The following is a 25,194-nucleotide window of genomic DNA, read 5'->3' on the forward strand; positions in this document are numbered from 1 at the left end:
CAGAAGAGCCCAAGGACTGAAACAATTACACTTCACCTCGTCCTTCACAACCAAGACATCTACTAGTGGATTTGCTTGGGCCTGGGAGGGGACAATTTAACTTCTAAAATTAGATGCGTTAAAAAGTGTCTGGTTTAATTGCTTTCAGACATCGCTGAACCAGCCTGTTTTACCAGAAAACACTTTGCGAATGGGCCTTTCGTGGCCCTTAGCAGTGGAGAAATAGAGGAAGGGGTAACTTCCTGCACGTGGGCCTGGTTGTGCATAGGCTACAAAGGAAGCAGACTCCTCTTGCCAGCGAGATGATCTCTAGTCTTAAAAACTCCTTCTCAGCTCCCATCCAAAAGTAATTCTAGAACTGGAAAGCCAGCTCTGCAGTTAAGAGCACATACAGTTTTGTTGTTGTTGTTGTTGTTTGGTTTGGTTTTGGTTTTTCGAGACAGGGTTTCTCTGAAGCTTTGGAGCCTGGCCTGGAACTAGCTCTTGTAAATCCAGGCTGGCCTCGAAATCACAGAGGTCTGCCTGTCTCTGCCTCCTGAGTACTGGGATTAAAGGTGTGTACCACTGTCGCCCGGTTACACATACAATTTTTATAGAGAACCAGAGTTCAACTTCCAGCACCCAGAGCAGGTGACTCACAGCTGCCTGGAACTCCAGTTCCGGAGACCTGATGCCCTCTTCTGATCTCCACAGACACTGCACAGGTACATATACCCACACTCAGACACACATATCCAATACATGTGATTTAATTTTTTTTAAATTAAGGATTGCAGCCTCTTTCTGTTTCTAGGGCACCTGGATTTTACAAAAAAGATTTCCATTTTCTCTCCTGAGTCTCTGCTCTGTTTCTCTTTTATTTTAATGCAATTACCTGGCAACCCAGAAACAGTGGCATAGCTGTCATTAGAGACTAACAATCACTTCAGAATCAAGACACTTGTCCAGAGGACACACAGAAGTTGGGGGTGTTTTTCCCCATTCGGAGAACACGTTACCTCTGGACTCCCCACAACATAGTCTGGGGTGCCTGCAGCCTCTATCCCAAGCAATTCATTTCACTTATTTTTCACTTAAGAAAAGTTGCTCTCTTCGGGGGATGGCAATATGATTAGATCATTGAACCCCCAAAGTTTTATCTCCCTGATACTTGCTATTTGGCCTCATCCAGTGACCATTCTAAGATGTCTAGGCACAAGGGAGTCAGCAATGCCTGAACCGAACTGTGCAGAGTGACCAGGATGTTCCCTGGTGGGACCGCCAGGACAAACACTTCCGCACAAAGGGCAGAGGTGGCATCTGGTGGCTGCTATCCTTCTGTCCTTGATAACAGCTTTCCAGTGGATGGGATGCAGGTTGCCATGGTGATGGTAGCAAGAGTAAACCTTTAAGGAACTGGAAGCGTCCTTGCTGAGAAAATCTGGGTACTTAGATACTATGTGGCAAGTTCCCTCAGGTGCTTATCAAACCCAGAAGGCTCTGTGATCAGGTGGCCTTTGGTACCCTGGGGCTGTGGAGAGCCTCAATCAGCTCAAGCACATGGGCCTTGACTCTGCCAAGACCAAGAATAATGGCACACCAGCAAAGGAGCCCTCCCTCCTTATCTGGTCACTGGCCACAGGCATTAACTGTGCCAGACCGTAGCCAGGGCCAGGTACTACAATTTCTGCCACACAACTCTAAGATTCACCGCCTTTGGCTTCTCATTCAGTTTCACCACCGTGATCCCGAGGCAAGCTCAGAAATAGCGGCATTGAAATCCTTTAACTACGGTGAACGCGCTTGCCAGGAAGGCAGAGTGTTCCCTTACCATACACATAGGAGATGCCAACAAGCTCAAATATGGCGATGATGACAAGGGCGTAGGAGGCAGCATAGGTGTCCACGAGCTGAAACATGTAGATCCCACCCTAGGGAAAGAGGGAAACAGCCACCATCAAATAGGACTCTGGGGCCTCTCCCCACCATCTTCCTCCCTCCTGAGGGCAGCAGGCAGATAGGAGTCCGAAGTCCTCCGTACACCATAGAAGAAACCTACACCTAGGCTAGGTGTGTAAAGTGGAGACCTGGCCAGGTTAACAGAGACATCCCTCAATGGCCTCCAAGGTGATACATAAGGCAAGCACAAAAAAGGCTGATTTAAGAGGCTGGAGAGATGGCTCAGAGGTTAAGAGTATTGCCTGCTCTTCCAAAGGTCCTGAGTTCAATTCCCAGCAACCACATGGTGGCTCACAACCATCTGTAATAAGGTCTGGTGCCCTCTTCTGGCCTGCAGGCATACACACAAATAGAATATTGTATACATAACAAATGAATAAATAAATATTTTTTAAAAAACGGGGGCTGGTTTAATATCTTCTATTTTTTTAAGGTGAAGGCCGGCCTCTGAAGGAGCTGTGGAAGCAGTCACCTGCCTCGTGTTTGCTGTGAGCTCTCCATGGCCACTTCTAGCCGCGTAGATGGGCTTGATTGACTCCCATGTGACCGTTAGCTACGGGTGTGAGTTTAGTTTAGAATCACCTACGCCGGGAGCCTCATTGAGGGATTTTTCCTGACTGCCTGAACTCACTTGGGCAGACCCACCCTCAATATGGTTGGCACCCTCTGGGAGCAGCCCAGATGGAAAAGGTCACGGAAGAAGGAGGAGAATTCGCCCTCTGTCAGCTTGGCCGTCCCTCTCCCCTCAGAGTCAATCTACCTTGTTGCCACTGACACCTTCCCCGACATCAGCAGTAGCCTTTCTGGGCTCCCAAGGTGAACTGAGGACCAGGGTTTCTCCAGGAACCTTCCAGGTCTTCAGCACCAGACTGGGACTGCTTGAGGCACAGATCTCGTGGTCTGAACAACTCGTGGGTTCTCAGCTCCCCAGGTTGAGAAGCTATTGTGGACTTTGACCACACTTTGATTCCTACCAGTTCTGCTTCTTTAGGGATCCCTAACTAATATACTGGACCTTCGTCACTCTCTCTCGAGTCTCTCTCTCTCTCTCTCTCTCTCTCTCTCTCTCTCTCTCTCTCTCTCTCTCTCTCTCTCTCTCTCCCCCTTGCTCTTTACGTCTCCCTGCTACCTCTGAGGCTTGGAGACCATCTCCTTCCACTCCATATTTTATAGATTGAAGAGCTAAGGCCCAGAGGAATGGATTGTTCGAGATCACAGAGCAAGCAAGGACACTGTATGTCCCAAGTGTTACTGTGCAATTTGCCACCATATCTAGGACTGGGGGGAAACTCCTGTGACACTGGTGTTTATATAGAACAAGAAATATCTTGGAGATGTGGCTGATGGATAAATCTGGACGTTCCGGCTTCCTGTTTCCTTTATGTAGGACACACCTGTCTTGTTGGCTCAAGAAGACTACGTCTCAATTACGAAGATGCTAGTGGCCTCACTGGGAGCCAAGATGACATATTTCCCTGTGTGGTCAGAAATATTTCTGAACTCGTGCCAGCTATGGTCGTAGCAGTGATTTCACTCTGGGTATGAGGTCTGAGAAATGAGACTACAGGATGACAGTCATCACAGGGACTCCCCATCAGGCCTATGGCTTGCAGCCCCTCTCTGGAGTGATGGCAGTCAGCCATCATACATCTCCCAGTCAACCTATCATCACAGCAGGCTCTCACCCGAGAGTGACCGCTGCACAGTCCTCATACATCCCCAGAATAGCCGGCCACACACAGAGGGCTCTCACCTGTGTGATCATCGGGAAGCCCATAATGAAGAAGCAGATACAGCAGCCCAGGGTGAACACAGGCTTGTGTGTGCGCAGGTACTTGGGGAACTCATCCGAAATGGAGGTCACGATGGTCTCGATGGTGGCAAACTGAAGCAGGACCAGGACAAAAGCATGTGAGTGCAACTGTCCCTGTCAGAAACTTCCCGCCAAAGTCTTTTGTGGTGTCACCAGGGAAAGCCGTGCTTGGGTTTGGTCTGATTTTGAGGGTGGAATCCCTTCCGTGGTCTAAATGGCTTTACTGGACGCCAACACAGAAAGTCAGGAGAACTCAAGCAGAATATGAGCTCCAGAAACTCCACCTCCAGCCCCGGGAGAATACACAATCATCCATCAGGACATTTTAGCTTCGTTTTGTATTCATGAGATGTAAATTCCTCTCCTCTAGTTCTCTGCCATTTGATCTCCTACTTGAGGGAAAACCCTCTTTGCACCCAGTGACTACACTCTGATCGCCTGTCAGCGTGATTTGTAGCAGCTTCAGCCTCACGGCCATTTTCCTAAAACTGACTTCATAATATCATCTCTCGTGCTACCCTCTAGGATTTGTCATGGTGAAATGATGCCAACCAGGGGAGGATGCAGACAAATACGTGGCACAAAATACAAAAGGAGAGAACGGAGGAGAGAGGGAGGTTCCTTCACGCCGTGAAATGATCACCAGAATGTGAGGTTAAGCTGGGTGTGGTGGTGCCCACCTGCAATCCCAGCACCCCGGAGGCTGAGGAGGGAGGCTGAGGGGGGAGGCTAAAGAGTTCAAAGCCATCCTCGGCTACATAGCAGTATCTTGTCTTTAAAAAGCTACACCCAAAGTTACTGTGACTCACAGGTGCCTCGCCATTCCAAGACTACGCAGGAGGAACCTCCATGTAACCCACTGGCCTAAGTCTTGCTCACAGGCTGGATCTGGGATCTCAGAAAGTAGAATCTTTAAGGGACATGTGGGGCAGGCATGAGAGCGATGGGGACTCACCATAGTGTCAAGTCCAAGAGTGAGAAGCATCAGGAAAAAGATGATGGCCCAGAATGGAGAGAGAGGCAGCCTGGTTAAGGCTTCTGGGTAAACCACAAATGCAATGCCTGGCCCTAGAAGGAACAAGAGAGATGGTGGCAGGCAGACCCAGCTCAAAGTTCCTCTCCCCAGAGCCCACAGGCCTTCAGTCCCTGAAGTCTTGAACTGTTACATGTTACAGTTCTTTCTCCACTGTTGGTTATCTGTGCTCATCTCTGCTAATTAGACCATGTTACCTCCCATGCAAAAACTAAAAAGCTACGTTCTTTCATTTGATGAACTGGAGGGGAAGATAACTATCACCTTTTTTTTTCTTTTTTTCTTTTTCTTTTTTTTTTTTTTTTTTTTTTTTTTTTTTTTTTTTTTTTTTTTTTTTTTTTTTTTTTTTTTGGTTTTTCGAGACAGGGTTTCTCTGTGGCTTTGGAGCCTGTCCTGGAACTAGCTCTTGTAGACCAGGCTGGTCTCGAACTCACAGAGATCCGCCTGCCTCTGCCTCCCAAGTGCTGGGATTAAAGGCGTGCGCCACCACCGCCCGGCTGATAACTATCACCTTCTAGTAGAATTGTTGACATTGAGCCCTGAGGGGTACCTGGTAGTGTCTGGAGACGACTTTGTTTCTCACAACTGGAATGAAATGGGCTAATTTCATGATCAGTTTGTCAACTTGACAGGAATTAAAGTCACCGAGGGAACAACCCACTGGGCATGTCTGCGATAAAGTCCCTATGTCAGCTAACTGACATGGGGAGCACCATCCATGTGGGGGTTCTGGGCTGAAAAGAGGAAGAAAGCGAGGAGAACACAAGTGTGTGTCTCTCTCTGCGTCCTGCCTGCAGAGACAATGTGACCGGATGCAGCAAGTCCCTGTCCTCTACCTTACCCCCGCCCCCCCGCCCCGAGGGAATGCATCCCCTCAAAGTTTGAGCCAGATGAACCCTCCCTCCTCCAAGCTGCTTTTGTTAGGGATTTTGTAACAACAGGAAGAAAAGTACAGAAAACTAGTGAAATCAGAAAGCAGAGGCCAGGGGCAATGGTTTTCTAAGAGATGTTCTCAGGGGTTGAGAGAGGGGGATTCTGCAGAGCTTGAGTTTTCTTGGCAGGCAGGTGCCCACAGTGTCCTGCAGAGGGCCTCAGCTTTCCTGGGGCTGTCTTATAGGCAGTTGTGGGCTGTCTGGTATAGGTACAGGGAATGGAACTCTGGTCCTCTGAAAAAGCAGCAAGTGTTCTTAACTGCTGACCCAGCCCACATTAAAGCACTTTTAAACACTGGAATTTATTGGATGGTTGGTTCCTGTTGTAGTTAGAAAGAAAATGGCCCCCAAAGGGAGTCACACTATTAGGAGGTGGTGGCCTTGTTGGAGTAGGTGTGGTCTCGTTGGAGGAAGTGTATCACTGTGGAGGTGGGCTTTAAGATTTCATATATATATATGCTCAAGCCACGCCCAATGAGACAGTTCACTTCCTGTTGCCTTTGGATGAGGATATAAAGGACTCTCAACTCCAGTGTCATATCTGCCCACATGCTGCCTGCTCCCCACTACAACAGTAATGGACCAAACCTCTGAACTGGAAGTGAACCATTCCAATTAAATGTTTTCCTTTATAAGAGGCTGTGGTCATGGTGTCTCTTCAGAGTAATAGAAACCCTAATAAGATAGTTTCTGATGTTGCATAAGGCCTCAGGATATGTAAAATATAAAAACCCAAAGGCCTCAGATACCCCCTGTCCTATACATTTATTGAACAGACTATAGAACCAGCCCTCAAATGCCCCTGACATGAACAAGTCTGTATTAAACTAGAGTTGAAAACAGGTCTCAAACACAGACCCAAAAAGCCATTTCTGGAATGGTTACCACCAGAAGACTCACTGTAGTTCTTGAACACCATTCTGTCTCTGGGGTGTTACTACTCTGGAGGGGGGTGGACAATTTTGACAGACAGACCTCCCTGAGAAGGGAGTGGTCACTGCCATCAGTTAACTTCATGATGGTGCTGTTTCTGACTAACGATCAGAACACAGTGGCCAGCATTTGGATCAGCAACTGTCCTGCATGTGGCTATGCTGATATTGCTCAGCTAGGCTGGAGCGAAGCTAACCCCACACACCCTGTAGAGCCAGCCTCCTTCGAGTAAGGGGAACTACACCTAAGAAGAACAGATAAGAAGGGGTGTGAGCTGCCCCCATAAAGTCTCATTGACACGACCGCCTAAACATGAGCCAAACGAGGACAACAAGAGACATGCCAAAGAAGACAGGGGAAGACCATGAGGCTTCAACCCTACACAAAAACTACGGGCACCTAAGGAACACTGGGAGCAGGAGAAATAGCCTTACCCGGGGAAGACTTTACAACTGGTTATCCAGTGCCAAACAATCTGCCCTGAAACATACATTCAAGTAACATTGCAAAGACTGAGTAAAATATATTTAGGAATATATATATGTATATGTGTGTATGTATATGTATGTGTGTATACATATATATATACATGTACATACATGCATGCAACAACAATTAATGAAAAAGGCTATATATCTAAAAAGGAGCAAGGAGGGTATACAGGAGGAAAGAGAAGTGGGAAATTATGTAATTATTTTATAATCTGAAAAAATAAAAGAAACAATAAAAATATATAACAAATTTTTTATAAAGAATATATATGAGTCCCACAAAGAGTCTGGGACAGGTCTCAGGACTCAGGGTCCCTCCTGGGGAATGCGCCCACTGTTTCTGCACCTGGGTTAGATGTGATCTTCTTCCTGTAAAATGGCGGGCGAGAACAACTACAGGAAGGGGAATTTCAGAGAGACTTGCTGGAAATTGCTGCTGCTTTGCAGGCGGAAGATCTGCAAATTTGTATCTGAGTGTTAATAGCACCTGTCCTCCCCAGGCCTGCTGGGACAGGAGACAGCTCAGAGCAGCTGGCTTAAGTGGCCTGTGTGTCCCCAGTTACTGTTTTTTGTCGGTGCATCCACTAATTCCCAACAAGATAGTTAAAAAAAAAAAAAAAGCAAAATGCCTCAGAAATTCTAGAAACTGGGGCGGAAACTATCGGCCTCAATGACTGTGCTGGAAGAAATTGAGGTTATAGAACAGCCAGGGGTGGCTCAGAGCCGGAGGATAAGGCCCTCTCAGCATGCCCTGCCTCCCAGGGAGCTGGAGAAGTCTCAGCCAGCAGAAAGCACCGCAGAGCTCACTGATACAGAACCAAGCTCTCTGGGGCTCGTGCTCTCTCCAGGGAGAGATGACAGCCCTGGCATACGCTGGCACCTTAACTCCTCCAGGCCGTGTTGGCACAAAGGAAGCAATGATTAATTGTCCCCGGTGGACAGGAAGAGACCGGGCCGTCCCTTCTGAAAGGTGACCTAGCGCTTGGCTTCTCCTATGTGCTTGCTCTGAGAACCACTGGGAGTCACTTGAAGGACAGCTGCCAGGTGAGCCTCCCACCTCTGGGGGGCCTGGGGCTCATGGCTATGCCTCTCCGCACCTGTCACACGCTGAAGCCAATACGCTTGATGAGACAACCAGAATGATCGACAACCCCCACAATGACGGTCCCCAGCCGCCACGACTTTGCAATACCCTAATCCACTGTAGAACAAGGCAGAGTGGAAATAAAGTTAATAAAAATCTTAACTACTCCCTCCATAAATGCTGTCCTGGAAATGTAAGTGATGAGAGGAGAGCTCTTGCAAACTCCCAAACCCTATGGAAATGTTGGCATCGTTTGGGCACAGTGTAAACATTCAGGCCCCACTCCCACCCCCACCACCTGCTCACTCACTGCTGAGAAAACTGCAGGTCTGCCATGCTAAGCAGAAAGCCTTGAGAACACACTTGACCCAACATTTAGGAAAAGTGCTTTGTAAGGACAAGCCTCCCTGAAGTCAAGCCAGAGCTCGTTAAGGATCTACAGAGCAGGTACCAGGAGCAGCAGCCGGGCTGTGGGCTGCCTAATGAATCCCCTACTGGTGCCTAACAGGTCTAACAGGTACAGCCCTGACCAGTGAGGGCTGAAGCAGGGTCAAGAGAGCAAGGAAGACAAAAGAAAAAAAAATAGAGGCGGAGGAAAGAGGCCTAAAAGCTCTAAGGTCAGCACTCATGAGCTTCCCATAGGGCCTGTCTTAGTCATTGTCAAGATACTTGAGTACCCCAACTCCATCCATCCAAGTTCCCGACCTAACGAGGTGAAAACTGCCCTGTACCTTGGTCGGCCACATTCTCAATGTTGACTTTGCGTTCGTTGGCCATGAAGCCGATGACAGAGAAGATGACGAACCCAGCAAAGATGCTAGTGGCACTGTTGGTGCAGGTCACAATCAGCGTGTCCCTGGAAGGAAGAGACCAGAGTTTGGTGACTTAAACCTCGCAAGGAGGAAGGGATGGGGAAGGACAAACGTGTGCCATGTATCTGTACTCCATGAGCATGTGGGTCCACCCATGGGCTTGTCATCAGCCCACGTATGTACATCCAAGGAAAGAAGCAAGCAGTCAGTCCTGAGCCCAGATGTCCTTCTGCCAAGCTGAAATGTCCCCAGAGACTCCAATGCCACTTTCCTAAACCGGCATGGTTTCTACTGTGTCCTAAATCATCATCCTTATTTCCACAGATAGAAGTGTAGCTCTCACACCTCCTCAAAAGCGTTCGTCAGCAGATGGAGACCATGTGAGAGATCCACAACTGTCCACGTGGCAGGGAACGACTGTGAGGTGCTGGTCTCTAACTCCCCAGCTGATACTTCTGTAACACAGCCGCTACACCCAAGTCTCAGAGACCATCACAGAAGAGGGGGCGGAATGGGTGCCAGAGCCAGAGACCCAGGATGTCTGCCGTGAGACAGTCTCTTCTAACCACGAAAAGACACACTGTGAAGAGAGGTCGGGAAGGGGGTGTATTGGGAGGAGGGCGTGGGTGTGACTAAAATACATTGTGGGACATTCTCATTGACTTAATAACGATATTATATATTTATTATATTATAATAATTATAATATATCTAATAAATATAATTATAATGACCCCACCGAGGATCTCTGAGGGGAAGCGCTAGTGCCTTATGCTTAGGAGAACTAATTCACAGCGGCTAGATGCTCGAGTCTCCCCCAAACGACCGTGATGAAGCTCAGTCCCCAATGTGATCAGATTACAAGGTAGGGCTTTGGAAGAATGGTACCACCCCATAAAAAGGACGATGCCTTCATGAAAGATGCTATGAGGTGTGTGGTGCCCTGACGCCCACCACTGGGCAGCTGCCACAAGGTGCCATCTGGAGCCTGGAGGGAGACCTCACCAGACACTGAATCTTCCAGCACCTTGACCCTAGGGTTCCCAGTATCTATAAATATGAGTGATACTTTTCTATCAATTATAAATTACCCAGTGTCAAGTATTTTTGTAATACTAGGCCAGAGTAACGGTGATATCATGATAGGAGATGACCCAGCCATCACAGTGAAAAAGGAGGTGACACAGTCTTGGAGAGTTCAAAGGCAGGAGCCCAGTATGAGGAATAGAAGGGCAGCGGGTCATTGAGATGACACCCACGTTATGACGGCATCCTGGAGCTAGGGTCACAGGGCTGCAAAGGGCAAGCGGAACAACGGGAACAAGACGGCCATCACTGCCTTCATTCTAGAGCAGGGGTTCTCAACCCGTCCAGCAAACTCTAGCCCCCAAAATATTTATAGTGTGACTCATACTATAGCAAAATTATAATTATGAACTAACAACGCAAATATTTTATGGTTAGGGGTTACTACTCTGTGAGGAACTGTATTAAAGGGACATAGTATTAGGAAGGTTGAGAACCACCGTTCTAGAGCCTTCTGCAGGTAGCACAGCCAGGGGTTCAGAGTCTGCCCTAGGCTCAAATGTAAGGCCTCAGATAGATAGAGCATTTGGGCCTGCACTGAAATCTTGGATCCTGGTCTTCTTTCTCCTCTTCCCCCCCCCCCCCCCCCGTAGCGACCACTTGACAGCATACTTCCTGTGGTAGCTCCCATGACTTATTAATCATTGCGAGGATGCTCATGCATGACCTAAAATGACCCTGAGCGGTTCCTTTCTGCTCAGACTGTAATGGTGGCAATGACGTCACCTCTCTCTTTCAGGAACTGGGAACACAGAACAGGTGATGTCTGCAGCTCACTCAGCCTGGCACAAAGTGGATGTGGAGAAAACACCTGCCCTACCAACCCCTGGGCTTCTAAAGAGCAAGCTGGGGCAAGGGAGTGTGGTGGAACAGAAACGGAATCAACTGCATCTAGCTCTCAGCCTCGACCCTTGCTGCCAGGCCACACAGCCTCATTTCCTGTGAGGCCCACAGCAGTACCCTACCCACTGAAGGTGTCCAGACCAGCTGGCCCCAGCAGCTGCCGAGCGGTGTGACCAACACTCTTCAAATGCCTGAGTCTGGCACCTGGCCTTCAAGGAATTATGGGGTGAATTTTGTATCCTGACTTTGGGTCCTTGACCCTGAATGAAGATAGTCACTTATTGAATGAATACCTACTATGTGTAACTGCATGCACCACCTCTGACCCACAAAGCATTGAGTTCTGTGTTCTGCGGATGAGAAGATGGATGTCCAGAGGGGCACATCCTGCCTGCGCCTTGTGTGTGTAGCACATGGCAATGATATCCTTAAATGCCCCCTAGCTCCATGCTGCCCCTCCCTCTTCATCAGGCTTTCTTTTCTATGAAACCCCTTGAAAAGTATTTATCAAGTGATCAGGGACCCTACTACACACATAGCTACTCCATGATTGGATACATGGACTCCCATGGGACACAAGCAGCCACAGTGACCTCTCCAGGGACACGCTGCATCCTTAGATAGTATTCTCCACTCAGCGCCTTGGCCAGTGGGATCAGCTGAGATGATGGAGTCGGTGACCAGACCTTGGTCAGAGAGCTCCTCCTGAGCCCTAGCGTAGCTCTAGCTCTGCCTCGTGGGCCTGTGGAGGCTTCATTGCGCTAACTTCGCGGGCCTTCTCCCTCTGGATGTCAGGCCCACATGTACCTGTAGCAGTTGTTGTGGAATTTGTTGTAAGAAGACAGAGTGATGAGCCCTCCCCAGGCAGCAGACAGGGAGAAGAAAATCTGAGTGGCGGCATCCTTCCACACCTGGAAAGAAGCGGGAGAGCCACGTCATGAGAGAGACCAGCGTGTCGCCTTCCCAAGTAAATGGGAGGTGATTAGCGGCAGGAGAGTCCTAAGCACACAGATGGAAGCTGTGCCTCTCCTGTGCCTGAAGCCAGCACAGGAGTTAGCTGGGACATTCTGACACAGTGTGATCGAAGCAAGGGTTGGAACCATCTATGGGCAGACCTGGGCTTACATGCCCCTCCACATCAAAAAACAGTCACACACCAAAGCGACAATCAACGGCAACAAGATAAAGTCATGGATACAAAACAAAATCTGATTCAATTGACAGTCCTATGCTTTATGACAATTGCCACTCAAAACCTGAGATTCCACAGGTCGCCAGTCTGAGCAGAGTGGCAACGAAATGGACAGACTTCATGGGGTCACCTTCCCCCTGAGCCTGGCTCTAGAGGGTGATTCTTGCTGGCCAACCTCACATGGCATCTACAATGGACCTATGTTCATCAATTTAATATCAACTTGAAATTGTCCTTAAGGGGGCTGGTAAGAAGGCTTAGTAATTAAAGTCACTGCCACAAAAACTGAGGACCAGGACTGACATGGCAGAGAGAAGGGACTCCTAAAACTTGTGTACACACACACACACACACACACACCCCACATACAAATAAATGTCTAATAAAAATTTTAATGTACTTGAAATAATGCAAAGGTAGATATCAAGTATGAGGCTGGCAAAGCCTACATCCGCCAACATCCACTCTCCTTGTCTACTCAGAAACAAAGCTACGGTTCATGGAAGAGCAGTCGTGTGTCCAGCTTCTCCATCAGGAGGCTCAGTGGGGAAAATCACCATGTCACTTAGTCTCCGACCAATTGTGTGAGGATAAATTACTATGTGGAGTCTCTGCAGTCTCTCCTCCTCAAGAGGAGGCATGCTTCTCTCTGCCTCTCCTCTCAGACCTTTGTGCTACCTGGAATGTTGATATGATGGCAGGCGTACCGGAAGTTCCGGGGAGTCTAGTCCCTAAGGAAGGTAAAGAGGAAAGACTAGACCCTTCACCCCTCATGACATCACCGAGGCTTAAACTGGCTCTTAACCAACTACCACAAGAATAGAGCCAACCACTATCTTGTGTACGCAGGCCGTGTCTGGAAACTGTGGTACGTGCAGCCAAACTCAGTCCTTGCCAGGAGTTTTTAATGTACCTTAGGAAAGCAGAGGAGATTCGTCTGCGGTTGCGCAATCACCCTTCACAGGAAGGGATGCTTGTATGAGTGTGTATTTTTGAGAGTGTGGTGTGCAATACACCTAATGCAAGGAGGACGTTCAAGTGTGTGCATGTCTCACATCAGTGTGTAGGAAGTATCCAAAGTGTCTAGGGCCTTGAAGATCGAAGACCTGCCCGTGCTCTGATTTTCCAGACAACAAAATTCCACTTTCAACAAGCTACAGATACGAGGCATGAGGTGGCCCAGGGCTATCAAAAGACCCCGGTCTTCAATAGAGCGTACCCTACAACTCTAGCCGCAGAATCTGCCCATCAACGCCTTAGCACACCAAAATCTCCCAGACCTGAAGTAGGCATGGGGATTCCCATGGGGGCAGGGACTGTGGCCCATCTCCGATAGTTCCCCCCACCCCTGCTTCCAGTCCGCTAGAAACAGAGTAAGGGGCCCACCGTGGCATCCGTGAGTTTTTCCCACTTCGGCGTGATGAAGTACCAGATGCCAGCTCCAGCTCCAGGCAGTGTGACCCCCCGGATGAGGAGGATGACCAGCACGACATAGGGGAACGTGGCTGTGAAGTACACCACCTGGAAGGGCAGAGGGACGGAGAGGCGGGTGAGCGGGCATCCCTGAAGATATTACCAAGGGGAGGTGACCGAGGACCTGGCACCCGGGTACACATGCCCAACAGTGAGTTCTCCCTGAGCTCTGACGGCACTGGAGAACCATGCGAAACACGGAGGTGGAAACCAGATAGGGAAGAAGGCAGAGTAATTTCCTTCCTTTCCTGTCAGTCAAGCCTGGGAGATGCCACCCTACACAGCTACCAACTAACCAACAATGTGAGAGACCACAGGTGGGAAGGGAGGCTTTGTGCTGTGTTCACCAAAAGTCCTACCCCATCTCTGCTGGAGGGCCTAAAATTAGACACTCTTCTATCCAAAAAATATCCAATCTCTGACACTGAAGTATGATCTTGGGCAGGCCCTTAAAGCCTCTGAACCTCAGTTCAAATAGCTGTAATATATTAATATATATTAATGTGTGTATATATACATATATTGATGTGTGTATGTACATATATATTAATGTGTTTATATACATATATGTTAATGTTCACATATACATATATTAATGTAGTATGTTAATGTATATATATGAATGTATCTATATATATGGGTATAGAGTTATTGTCCTAAGACAATACTGAGAATTATACAGGCTGCTGTGTGGAAGCCCAGTGCAGGGCCTGACCATAAGAAAGTCATGAAATACAGCTCAGTTCCGCAGGCATTTGTGGAGGGCTCCCTGTGAGCTGGCTGCTGTGACAGACACCAGCTCTACAGAGAGGGGGTACATAACGGAGAGGCCCCAGTGTCTGAATAGGGGCTGAGCCATGCATAGGAGGCCCGTGGGATTCCAGGGAAGTATGCAGCGTCTGAAGGATTCACGGACATGTCACTCGAGCTGGGTCTCAGAGCATGAAGGCGAACGCAAAGTGTGGAGTCGTGATGGGAAGAGGGAGGAGGGGAGATAGAGGCAAGGCAGGAACACAAAGGGTGCTCGCCCCTCACTACTAGGATGGCAGAAGGCCCGAGCCAAGGGTGAAGAGGGGGTAGCTAGAGGTGCTGGAGGAGGTCGGGGCTCAGGAGGCCCAGAGTGCAAACAGGTAGCTGTGGCTTTGGGAAGTGGGCCGGGACTGAGTAAAACAACATCTGGAGAAACATCAACAGACCTCGGGGATGTGCTGAAGGAGGATAAGTTAGGAGTACTTCGTTGCCTGTTAATCAAGCCTTGGGGTGAAGGGAGGGCTTGAGATTGAGACTTAGTAGATGGGGGGGAGTGAACTGTGCCTCCCCAGCTCCATAGTCACGGGGGCCGGATTCAAATCCTGACTCCTCCATTCTGAGCTGGGTCACTTAGAGGAGTGGTTAAAGCTCTCTGGACATGTGTCAGTACTTGCAGCTGGGAATATCCGCGTGCTCCACTAGGAGTGCTAGAGAAGTGTGATAGGGCAGTCAAAGAGGAAGAGGACTGGGAGCCTGTCAAGGACCTCGGGGTGAAGCTTCCTAACACTGAGACACCCAGGCACTCAAAGCCACGCCCTCACTTGCTGGCTACAGACATGCAAGGAGTTGGCCGCCTTCTCCTCCCCTGCTACCATGCTAACCAAGTCACTTCTCCTCCGACCCAAGGAACATCCATTGTTTCTCCCTCTGGTCCCAGAAGTGAGGTCGGGCCAGCATCCAAGCCCCTCCTGCATCTCCAAACTTACTTCTGTCCCCTCCCTCTAAGTCTGAAGGAAAGGTGAAGGCCTTGCGTACAGGCATTCCAAAATCCAAGGACATCTGACACCTTGGGGGAAAATTAAATCAGTCCACCCTAAGCTGGCCAGACTGGCCTCCTGGCTGTGAGTCTGGAAAAGGAGATGCTACAAGGCAGGACCTGGTCACATTCAGGCTCATTTCTTACCTCCATCAGGGACGGAGCAACTGAGGACCACCTAGGGCTGATGGGAAGGGAAGGCTATCACCGGACACCGAGAAGAGACTCTCTAGTCCCCAGGGGCCTGTGGGAGGAACCATCAGGACCCCGCCTCTCACTTGGCACAGCTGAGCTAGCTGAGCCAGCTGTTCCCACATGGCCACTGTGGCACAAGACGCTGAGACCCAGGCTAACCACAAGACAGGGGGTTAAATATTCCATTCATGGACCAAGATCCAAACCTGAAGCCACTCCAAAGCCATCAGGGCCATTAAGTGTCATTCTGTGAGCTGCCAGACCAGGAATGGGGGCTGGGGGCTGGAGGCTGGAGGTCAGCACGTGAGGTGCCGAGGACACAAGGCCTCAGTAGGTGCCACTTGCAGGGACCTACAAGCCAGCCTGAGAGTCTCCTTAAATGCACACCCCAGGCACAGAGAGAACCCACACCATGTGTAGGTGGTCCAGCTCCTTGACTCCTGGTGACCTGAGAGAGTAGCATTGGGCTTGCACATTGGAAGTGAGCGGGGAGCAGGTGGCGACTTCCTGCACGCTGCTCACCTGCGTCAGGTGGGCTTCCACGCTTACCTGTTTCACGTGCTCTGTCCGACTAACGGTGAGCACTAATGAGGCATGCTTGGCAGGAGGGGCAATGACTGGCCTGACCCCTGCTGGCTTCCTCCTCACTCAGACAGTGATCAGCTTAGCTCTGCTGTGCTGCTGGAACTTTCCAGTCGAGTAGCCCAGGGGCCAGGGGATCTGCCTGCGACCTTGGGGCGCTTTAGGCTGCCTACCCTCACCTGCAGAGCTCTACCTGCTCAAAGGCCCATGTCTCCAAAGACCAACTTTGTCTCCTCAGGGCCTGCACCAGAGAAACTGAGCTCACATCACCCCAGGGAAAGAGGGCATCTCTGTTGGCCTGGGCAGTGCTTGTGGAATCTCATATCACATATGAGCCCCTCAGTCCCATGTTCTCTCTGGCTCTCAGATAACTATCTTTGATTTATGGCAGTTTAGCCCAGCTCAGGATAAGAAAACGCAGTTCATTGTTCCTGGTGGCAATCTTCATTTTGAGGAAGGGAAAACAAAAGTCCTCCTTGGTATTTGATTGGAAACCTTCCTAAGGGAAACAGGATTAGTATGCCAGGTGTCAATGACAAACTTCCTGGCTCCAGAGTACTTTCAACTTTGCCATCCCCAAAGCCCACGAAATCCAGCCCAAAAAATTAAACTCTAACCACTTGAAAGAGTCAGTGTTATGCTACTCCAACAAAAGCACAGATGATTGGCGCAGAAAAGAATCTTAGAGGCCAGATGTGACGGTGCACACTCAGAGGCAGCGCCTAGGAGGGAGACAGGGAATCTGTGAGTTCAAGGCTCGCTGACCTATAACAAATTCCAGGACAGTCAGGACTGCGCAGTGATGCCCGGCCTCAGAAAACAAACAAACAAAAACTTGCAGAATACTTATTTCAGTGCTAGATTTTTGCACACAAGCACAAAAAGGCCTTGACACACCCTAGTATTATCCAAAATATCAGTGATAGAGCTGAGACAGGCCGGGAGACCTAGCAAATGGGGACCCGTGGTTTCTTACAGAGAAACTCATATAGATTCTAGGCTCTGCCATCCATGTTCAGATGTCCCTGCTGCCACTCATGAACTGTGTGCTCGCGGGCAGCTAGGTGAACACAGCCTGTGTGTAGAAGGGAACCGGTGGAGCAGTGCGGGTCTGAGATACTGGTGCACGTGGAGCCGTCAGCTGTGCCCCCCCCCACAGAGCTCTCCACAAGGTGCCTACTCTTCGTGCTTCCCCGGTGAAGCCACTGTTTCTGAGATGTCCACGGGATGACCACCAGCCCATCGGGCATTTATAACCAAGTGAAAGGAACTCGCGCTAATGAAGTCCTGGCCGAACACCAGGTATTTTACGCGCATTCTCATCCCCTTGTGGAAATCCTACAGGGTGTGGGCTACCATGCCCAGGTTAGGTAGTTGAGGGTTAAGACACAGGCTCCCAAGGTTGACTGGCATGTCCATAGTTACACAGCTTGGAAGTGATTGCAGCCTTTCCAGTGGACCATGGCCAGGCCATATCATCTCCCCCTCTAGCCTGTGGGGCTGTGGCTGAGCAGACACTTGGCTGGTTGCTCTAAGCATCGTTATAGAAGATGGAACTGCCATTCAGCTCAAGTCCAAGCCATGAGAGGCAAGGAAATGGGGAAAGCACAGGCCAGCCTGGACATGGGTGCGTGGTCCCTTCAACATCCTCTATCTTCCTATAGCCCCACAGTGCTCATCCTGAGTCAGTGGGGTCTTCAGGCCTCAATCCCAACTCCCACATCACAGATTAGAAAACTGATCTTAGAGAATATATGGGCCCTGATAGTTCCTTCAGTGAGTGCTCAAACAGAACGGTGTTGGAACTGAAACACCCTAAACTTAATCTCCCAATGCAACAACTTTCACCTTCAAACTGAGTAAATAGAAATCCTCTGAAATAGCCAAGATGAGAAAATTGGCTTTTTGTTTGTAGGGGGGAGGAAATAAAAGCTAAGAGTAAAAATCAAAAGCTCTGCGGAGTGTCACATCTCAAGCAGAGACATTACAAAACCCCAGGGGCTTGGAAGGCCGTGGGCGGAAAGAGCTTTGTCTCAAAAAATAGGCAAAAGAGGAGGAGGAAAAGGAAGGAAGTGAGCTCAGATAAAGCCAAGTTCTTACTTTTCCTGACGTCTTAATTCCTTTCGCCAGCGATGCGTACACAATCACCCAAGCCAGAAAGAGGCAGAAGGCCAAGGGCCACCTGATCTCACCCGGATATTCAATCCCTGCAGAAATCTTCAACACAAAGTACCTAAGGGTCAGATAGAAATGGAAGAAGAAGAGGAATGGGAGGGAGGGAAGGAAGGAGGAGAAAAGAGAGGGAGGGAAGGAGAGAGGGAGGAGAAGGGAAGGAATGGACAGAAAGTGAGGATCTGCAAGCTTTAACCTCCCATCAGAGCATCAAAACCAGGTTTAAACACACCCAGCACCACCCACAACCTCCATCCAGGAACCTCTCAGACAGACTAGAGGGATGGGCAGGTCTGGCTCTTGCCCCCAGCTGCCTACTGAGCACTTGCTGTGAGCTGGGAGGCCATGCGTGGCCAGTGCACAGATTTTGTGCAGACAGTTGGCATGACATCTGGAGTGACCACACAGAAAGCACAGCAGAAGAGCTGGGGGGTTGGCTGTGTTAAGGCACTTGCCTAGCATGCACGAAGCCCTGGGTTTGACCCACGTGCCTGCAACCTCAGCACTCAGAAAGTTGAGGCAGGAGGAGCAGGAGTTTAAGGTCATCCTTAGCTATGTAGCAAGTTCAAACCTGGTCTGGGCTACATGAGACCCTCTCTCAAAACACAAAAATGGAAGATGCACAATAGAAATTCTGAACGTGGGGCTGGGGAGGCTGCTCAGTGGTTAAGAGTGCTGACTCTACAATCCTGAGGACAGGAATAGAGACCCCAGTCCTCATGTGACGAGCCCAGAAGTCCACAAACACTCCAAACTCCAGCCTTTAATGTCTTCTAGCTTCTACGGTCAGTGAGATCAGGGTGGCTCGGTGCAGCCAACCTCAGCTTGTTTCAAAACCTGCTTTATTTTTCTTGCCAGAGAGTAGCGCAAAAACCTAAATCCATATGGGCATACACTTACACAGTGTCTCTCTCTCTCTCTCTCTCTCTCTCTCTCTCTCTCTCTCTCTCTCTCTCTTTCACACACACACACACACTCAATCTTGTTGAAAAGAAGAAGAAAGTCTGAAGAGCGAAGAATGGTGCCAGGCTTTTCTGTGCCATCTGCTCTTTGCAAGTGAACATCCAGGCAGCACTGTACTTCCCAGCTTTAGAAGCTAGGAATGGTAGACCACACAGACTCAAAATGCACCTCTGCGTTATTGTTGAAGTTGTACTACGCATGCTCCAAGGCTGCCGTTGACTGAAATAGGAAAGCACTCACTAGAGAGTGCTGGCCTGGCACACATGCAGTCCTGGTTTGAATCCCCAGCATGGTATGAACAGGTCATGATGGTGCACGCCTGTCATCCCAGCACTTGGGAGACGGAGGATTTAGGATGCAAAGTTACCTCAGTGAACCAGGAGTGGTCACTGGAGACCCCAACAGCATTGGCTCATATCACCTCAAAACAGATCAGGCAGAGCCAGGCACCCTGGCCTCCTGGTGGCTGGCAGACATCCCTTTAGCTTGCCTCAGCCCACCCTTCTCCATTGCCTTGTTATTCCATTCATTCACAGTCCTGTCCACACCAGACCGCATCTGCACTCAGGATAATGAAGGAGCAGAACAAACTCCATTTTGAGAAAGAACTCCATTTTAGACAGGACCTAACTAGGGGGTGAATGCAGCCCAGCAAAGGCATAAACATCCCCAAGAAACTGTGCCAGCCCTGGTTAAAGTGACCCAGCAAGTTGTCCGAACAACATCTGCTTGCTCCAAACATCCTTGTAAATAGCTGATTAACGGCTGCTTAGAAATTCTTGTCTGCTGACAGTCACTGTTTTGAAATTCCCCTATAACCCAACCAATGAATTCAAAACTTGCATACTTTACCCAATCCTGAAATGTCAAGGCGTCTGACACCCTGCTTGCAGTTTCCCCCTTTAAAAACCCTACCCTGAAGCCTCAGGGCCATTCTCCCCCACCCACTGCCATGGTGTGTGTCTGAATAAGGTCTGGTCCAAGTTAGCTAACCTGTAAACAAACCCCAGTGTGTTTGCATCAGATACTGGCTCTGTGGTGATTTGGGGGGGGGGGGTCCCGTGTAAGGCGGGCGTAACATCCTCAGCTTAGCTGGATAGCACTGTGCTCCCCTCCAGGAAGTTTACAGTGCCCTCCTCCACAAACATTTCAGTGAGTACTCTTCCCAGCTAAGCAGCTTCTAGTAACCCTGAACCCATTTTCAACATTAACAATACTCACAGAGAAAGGACAAAATGCAGCCAGACATGCGGCCTCATGCCTATAGGCCCAGGCCCAGAAAGGCTGAGGCAAGAGAATGCCTGTGAGTCCCAAACCAGCCAGGAAAGAAGGGCAGCAAGGACAAAGGAAAGGAAGGAAAGAAGGAATGGCAGAAGGAAGTAAAGGGGGAAAGGGGGTGGAGAAAAAGGGAGGTGGAAGAGAGTGAGAAAAGGAAAGGAAGGAAGGAGAGAGGGAGGAAGAATATGAGGAATGGAAGGAAGGAGGGAGGGAGGGACGGAGGGAGGGAGGGAGGGAGGGAGGGAGGGAGGGAGGGAGGGAGGGAGGGAGGGAAGGCTGTTTCCTCATTTAAACTAAAGCCTTAGCCTGGCTTGTTTTCTTATTTCAACTTCCCTGGAAGTCAAGTGGGGGAGGCAGAAGTCTGCTTTGATGGCATGAGTCAAGGCTAGAACTCTTTTCTCATCACATCGGCACATGGATTGCCGCGGTACCCATCTTGTTCGTACCTGCCGTCATTTGGTCACCCCTCATTTCCAGGCCCAAGTGCACAGCAAATGGCTTTTGGAAGCCCATCCAGGACACAGTCTCACTCTCTGCTCACTGGCATCAGGAGGGTGCAGAGAGAGGGAGGACACCCACCCCTCCCATCTCACAGGTCTGGTCTGGGAATCAATCCTCTAGGCTTACTTGAAGTACTCCTCGCTCCCGCTGACGAACGTCTTATTGGCCTGGCTGGTGAAGTTAACCATTGTCAAGTTCGGATAGGCAGTCATGCAGAAAGTTGAGTTCTTGATCTGTATTTTGGGATGGTCACTGATAACACAGGAATCTGTTCAGGAGAGAGCAGAGCAGAAACAATGAGGTAAGTATGAGAATACACAGGGTCTCCCTCTGCCTGCTTGTGGACAGAAGCCAGACCCCAAGTATTGGGAACAGTGGGGAACTATCAGCAGAGTACAGTTCTCACCCCACATCCCCAGCAACACAATACCTTGTGCTAGTAACTAAAACCCACATTTCCATAGCACCGGGATCTTTAAAATGGAAAAGGGGGGCTCTAATCCCAGCACTGGGGAGGCAGGTGGATCTTTGTGAGGTCCAGGCTAGCCTGGACTATATAGCAAGTTCCAGGCCATCCTGGGCAATACAGTAAGACCCTGTCCCCAAAACATTACGTAATTAACTAATTTTTTAAGTGAAGATGGGCTTTGTAAAGGTCAATAACTCTACTGAGTCCTATAGGTAGTGAGTAAGAGATCAAAACTGAAACCCAGATTCTTAGGACACTACAGAAGACAGGGGATTATGTAAATGAACTTCAGCAGAGAGGCAAATATGCCAGACTAAGCTCCTTGTGGGGAGGGTTCCAAGACAGGGTTTCTCCATGTAGCCCTGGCTGCTCGGAACTTGTTGTGTAGAACAGGCTGGCCTTGAACTCACAGAGCTGTGCCTGTCTCTGCTTCTATAAGCTCATATTAAAGGCGCACCGCCACCACCAGCAGGCATAGCTCCTTCTTAAGTGCTGTCTCTATAGAAGGCTTGCTAGCAAGTGCGCACTCTGCCTGGCGCAGGAGCACTACCCTGTAATCACAACAGCGTCAAACAGAGGCAGGAGGATCAAACGTGCTGGGATACAGCTCAGCTGGTAGGCTGTCAATCATACAGGATACCCCAGGTTCAATGCCCAGCACCACATGAAACCAGGCACCACGGCTCACACCTGCAATCCCAACACTGGGCAGGTGGATGCTCAAGGGTCAGAGTTCAAAGTCATACTCAGCCTTACAGCAAGTTCTAGGGCATCTTGGACTAGATTCTGAGTCAAACAGAGAACAATGCTAAGGCTCACTTTAAAAGCCCACATCGCCTTACAGACAGTTCTCACCCTCACATGAGTTAGAAGACATAGTAACCACACTGTGTGCTAAAAAGCCTTCAACCAGACCTAACAGTGCGTCTCAGCGAATTTGATCATCACAGGACATACAATGATATCCAGAAACCTTTTTAACTTCTGCATCTGAGAAGCCAGGCACCACTGACATCAAGTGCATAGAGACAAAGATGCTACTGACTCGACAACGCACCAGTCAGTTCTCCCACAACAAAGAAATATCTTATCAAAAATGTCAGAAGCGTGGAGGCTGGGAAGGCCTGGGCGAAGGAGAGAAAATCAATCAGGCAAGTGTTGGCAGGCCAGGCACCATGCTGGGCCCAGCTCAAGAAGTCTTCCATGGAGCCGGCAAGCATGGATTATTTTCTCTTCACCTGCATCAGGAAGAAGCTAGGATCTTCTTCTTCTCACAGTATGTTTCTAGCAGCCTCATAAACAGACACATAGCCGGGGGTTAGCTCAGCGGTAAAGCACTAACCTAGCATACCTAAGGCCCAGGTTCCATTTCCAGCACCACAGAAAGGAACACGTGCATACAAATGGACTAATATTTTACATAAACAACCCACAGGACTCCATAAAGACATAACTGTCACTGTGCTGTGAGGGCAGGACTGCGTCTTAGGGCTGTCTGAAATACTGTGTCCATGGCCCTCAGCCTTAGATCACCCCCTCTAGTCCTGGAGTCAGCTGGTACCCAGAACTTGCAGCCACGTTGCCAAGGTCCTGCCTGGAAGGACAAAGCACTCACTTTGATCTAGCCCACTCTGAAGTACACAGCAGGGGTCACGAACTCAGGTACCTAGAGAGTCCTGAGGGACACTCAAGGAAAAAGGCATAAATGGGGGCGGGTGACCTGGAACAGGCGACCGAGTGTCCCACCGATCCACATTGACCTTTTCCCGATGTGCTGGCTGGGGCACAGGAAGCCAATCTGCATGCAGTCTTCCCAAACTGTGAGGCGTGAGTTAAAATTGCTCTAGATACGATGACAAACACTTGCGGTGAAGATGCAGTGTGTCCCCCATGCCACACCCTCTGTGAGTACAACCACGCAACCACGGGGTTGACTGTAGAGCTTCACACTGCCACCCCGCCTGGGAGCACCTCCAGCTGCTGAGTTTGAATGACCCAATCACAGCGCTATTGCAGAAACCAAGTTAAGGAAGACGGGGAGTTTCAAGATTCATACTCAATAAATCCTACCAGGAACTCAACCTTCATCATTGTATCTGTCCACGGAGTGGATGAGCACCTGGCCTGCCTCCATTCCCTGCGGCTCCTCCCCACCCCAGGTATCTCGGACTACAACGTGGGCTGGTGAACTCCATCACTCCTGGGTGGCGGTGCACACCTATAACCCCAGCGTGTGGCAGGCTGAGGCCAGAGGACTGCCAGGAGCACGAGATTGACTTTATCTCAATCTCTCAATCAAGCAAGGTTCAAAGGACAGTCATTGCGCGTCCCTCCTGACGGCTTCCTCAGACCAGGATTCCTCTGTGACGGGTGTCCAGGTCGGACAAGGAAGCTGTCCTGTGTGTTAAGAACCATTGGCCACTGCTCACCAAATGGCAATAGCGCCTGTTCCCTGACCAGATGCAAACCAAAATTAGCTTTGCTAAATCTATCTTCCCTAGTACCCGCCTTTTCAAAATTATCTTCTTTAAAAATATTTTAAGAAAAAGTTTCAGGAGAATTGCAGACGGATCTCTGTGAGTTCAAGGCCAGCCTGGTCTACAAGAGCTAGTTCCAGGACCGGCCTCAAAGCTACAGAGAAACCCTGTCTGGAAAAACCAGGAGAAAAAAAAGTTACTGGGACGGTTTTTTTCTTCCCCAGCAGCAACCTGAACCAGGCAATTAACGTTCCACCCAAATCCTTTTAGCGCGCAGGGGAGGGGAGAAGGTATTCTGAGAACCTACTGTGAGCTATCTGTAGGGTGCTGTGGTTTTTTAAAAGCAACCTCTCGGCGAAGAGCGCAGGGCTCCCTGCAGGCTTCCAAAATTGCCCCTGTAAAGACTCCCTAGAATGCAGCGGTGGGCGTCCCGTTGAGCATCACTAGTGCTGCCTCACAAGGTCAAGTTCCCAGTTCCCGCAGCAACACTGCAGAGCCACCAGCAGCCTCAAACCTCCTGCAATGTCCCTTCTCACCACTGGGCGGCAGGAGCGTGCTTCCCGGCACTCCGCTCTTTCGGTTGGCCAGAGAAGTGGTTGACAGGCCATCTCATCAGAGCTCCGCGGCCCAGCAACCCCGAACAAAGAACAGCGATAATGATCAGCTAAATTGGAAAGCTGTTGGAATGGGATTCTCTTTACTCAGGCAATTATTAATAAATGAAAGCACAGGAAAGACCGGGGAGAAAAGGGATCATTTAATTAAAGTTCTAATGAAAATTAAGCCATTCCAGAAATAGAAATGGTGTTTATACTGTTCCCATTTGAGCTGACCCAGCTAAGGCCCTGTTTGCACAAAACGGTGGCTGGACTCATTCCGCAGGGCAGGGACAAACTGTCCTCCATTGCGGATCCTCGGAGGGCTGCCAGCCTAAGCAGTAGCCTGTGCTACAAGCGGTACCTTGTGACACAAGAAGCTGAGACAGGAGGACCACCGCCTGCACTACAGCTTTGTCTTAATGAAAACAGTAAGGAAGGAGAAAGAAGAAGACAAAAATCTGGGCATAATCTATGTCTATCTGTAGGTAGACCCAGGGCTGGCTCAGGCTAGAGTGAACGCAGTACTTACCGTCTGCATGGTG

General features: G+C 49.6%; 1 protein-coding gene across 1 annotated transcript in view; it reads right to left on the bottom strand.

Annotated features, from left to right (window-relative positions):
* Positions 1-25,194, bottom strand: part of Slc6a5 (solute carrier family 6 member 5) — a 49,424-nt gene that overhangs the window by 12,201 nt on the left and 12,029 nt on the right. The window contains exons 5-12 of the mRNA XM_050122097.1: positions 21,234-21,375; positions 18,294-18,426; positions 13,544-13,678; positions 11,773-11,876; positions 8,956-9,080; positions 4,707-4,819; positions 3,692-3,823; positions 1,811-1,910 (exon numbers count right to left, since the gene is read on the bottom strand). Of these exons, the coding sequence (XP_049978054.1) occupies positions 1,811-1,910; positions 3,692-3,823; positions 4,707-4,819; positions 8,956-9,080; positions 11,773-11,876; positions 13,544-13,678; positions 18,294-18,426; positions 21,234-21,375 (984 nt within the window). The remainder of the gene's footprint in view (positions 1-1,810; positions 1,911-3,691; positions 3,824-4,706; positions 4,820-8,955; positions 9,081-11,772; positions 11,877-13,543; positions 13,679-18,293; positions 18,427-21,233; positions 21,376-25,194) is intronic.

Source organism: Alexandromys fortis, unplaced genomic scaffold (assembly GCF_014885135.2).
Source record: "Alexandromys fortis isolate MF-2015 unplaced genomic scaffold, M_Fortis_MF-2015_v1.1 scaffold_170, whole genome shotgun sequence".
Taxonomy (NCBI): Eukaryota; Metazoa; Chordata; class Mammalia; order Rodentia; family Cricetidae; genus Alexandromys; species Alexandromys fortis.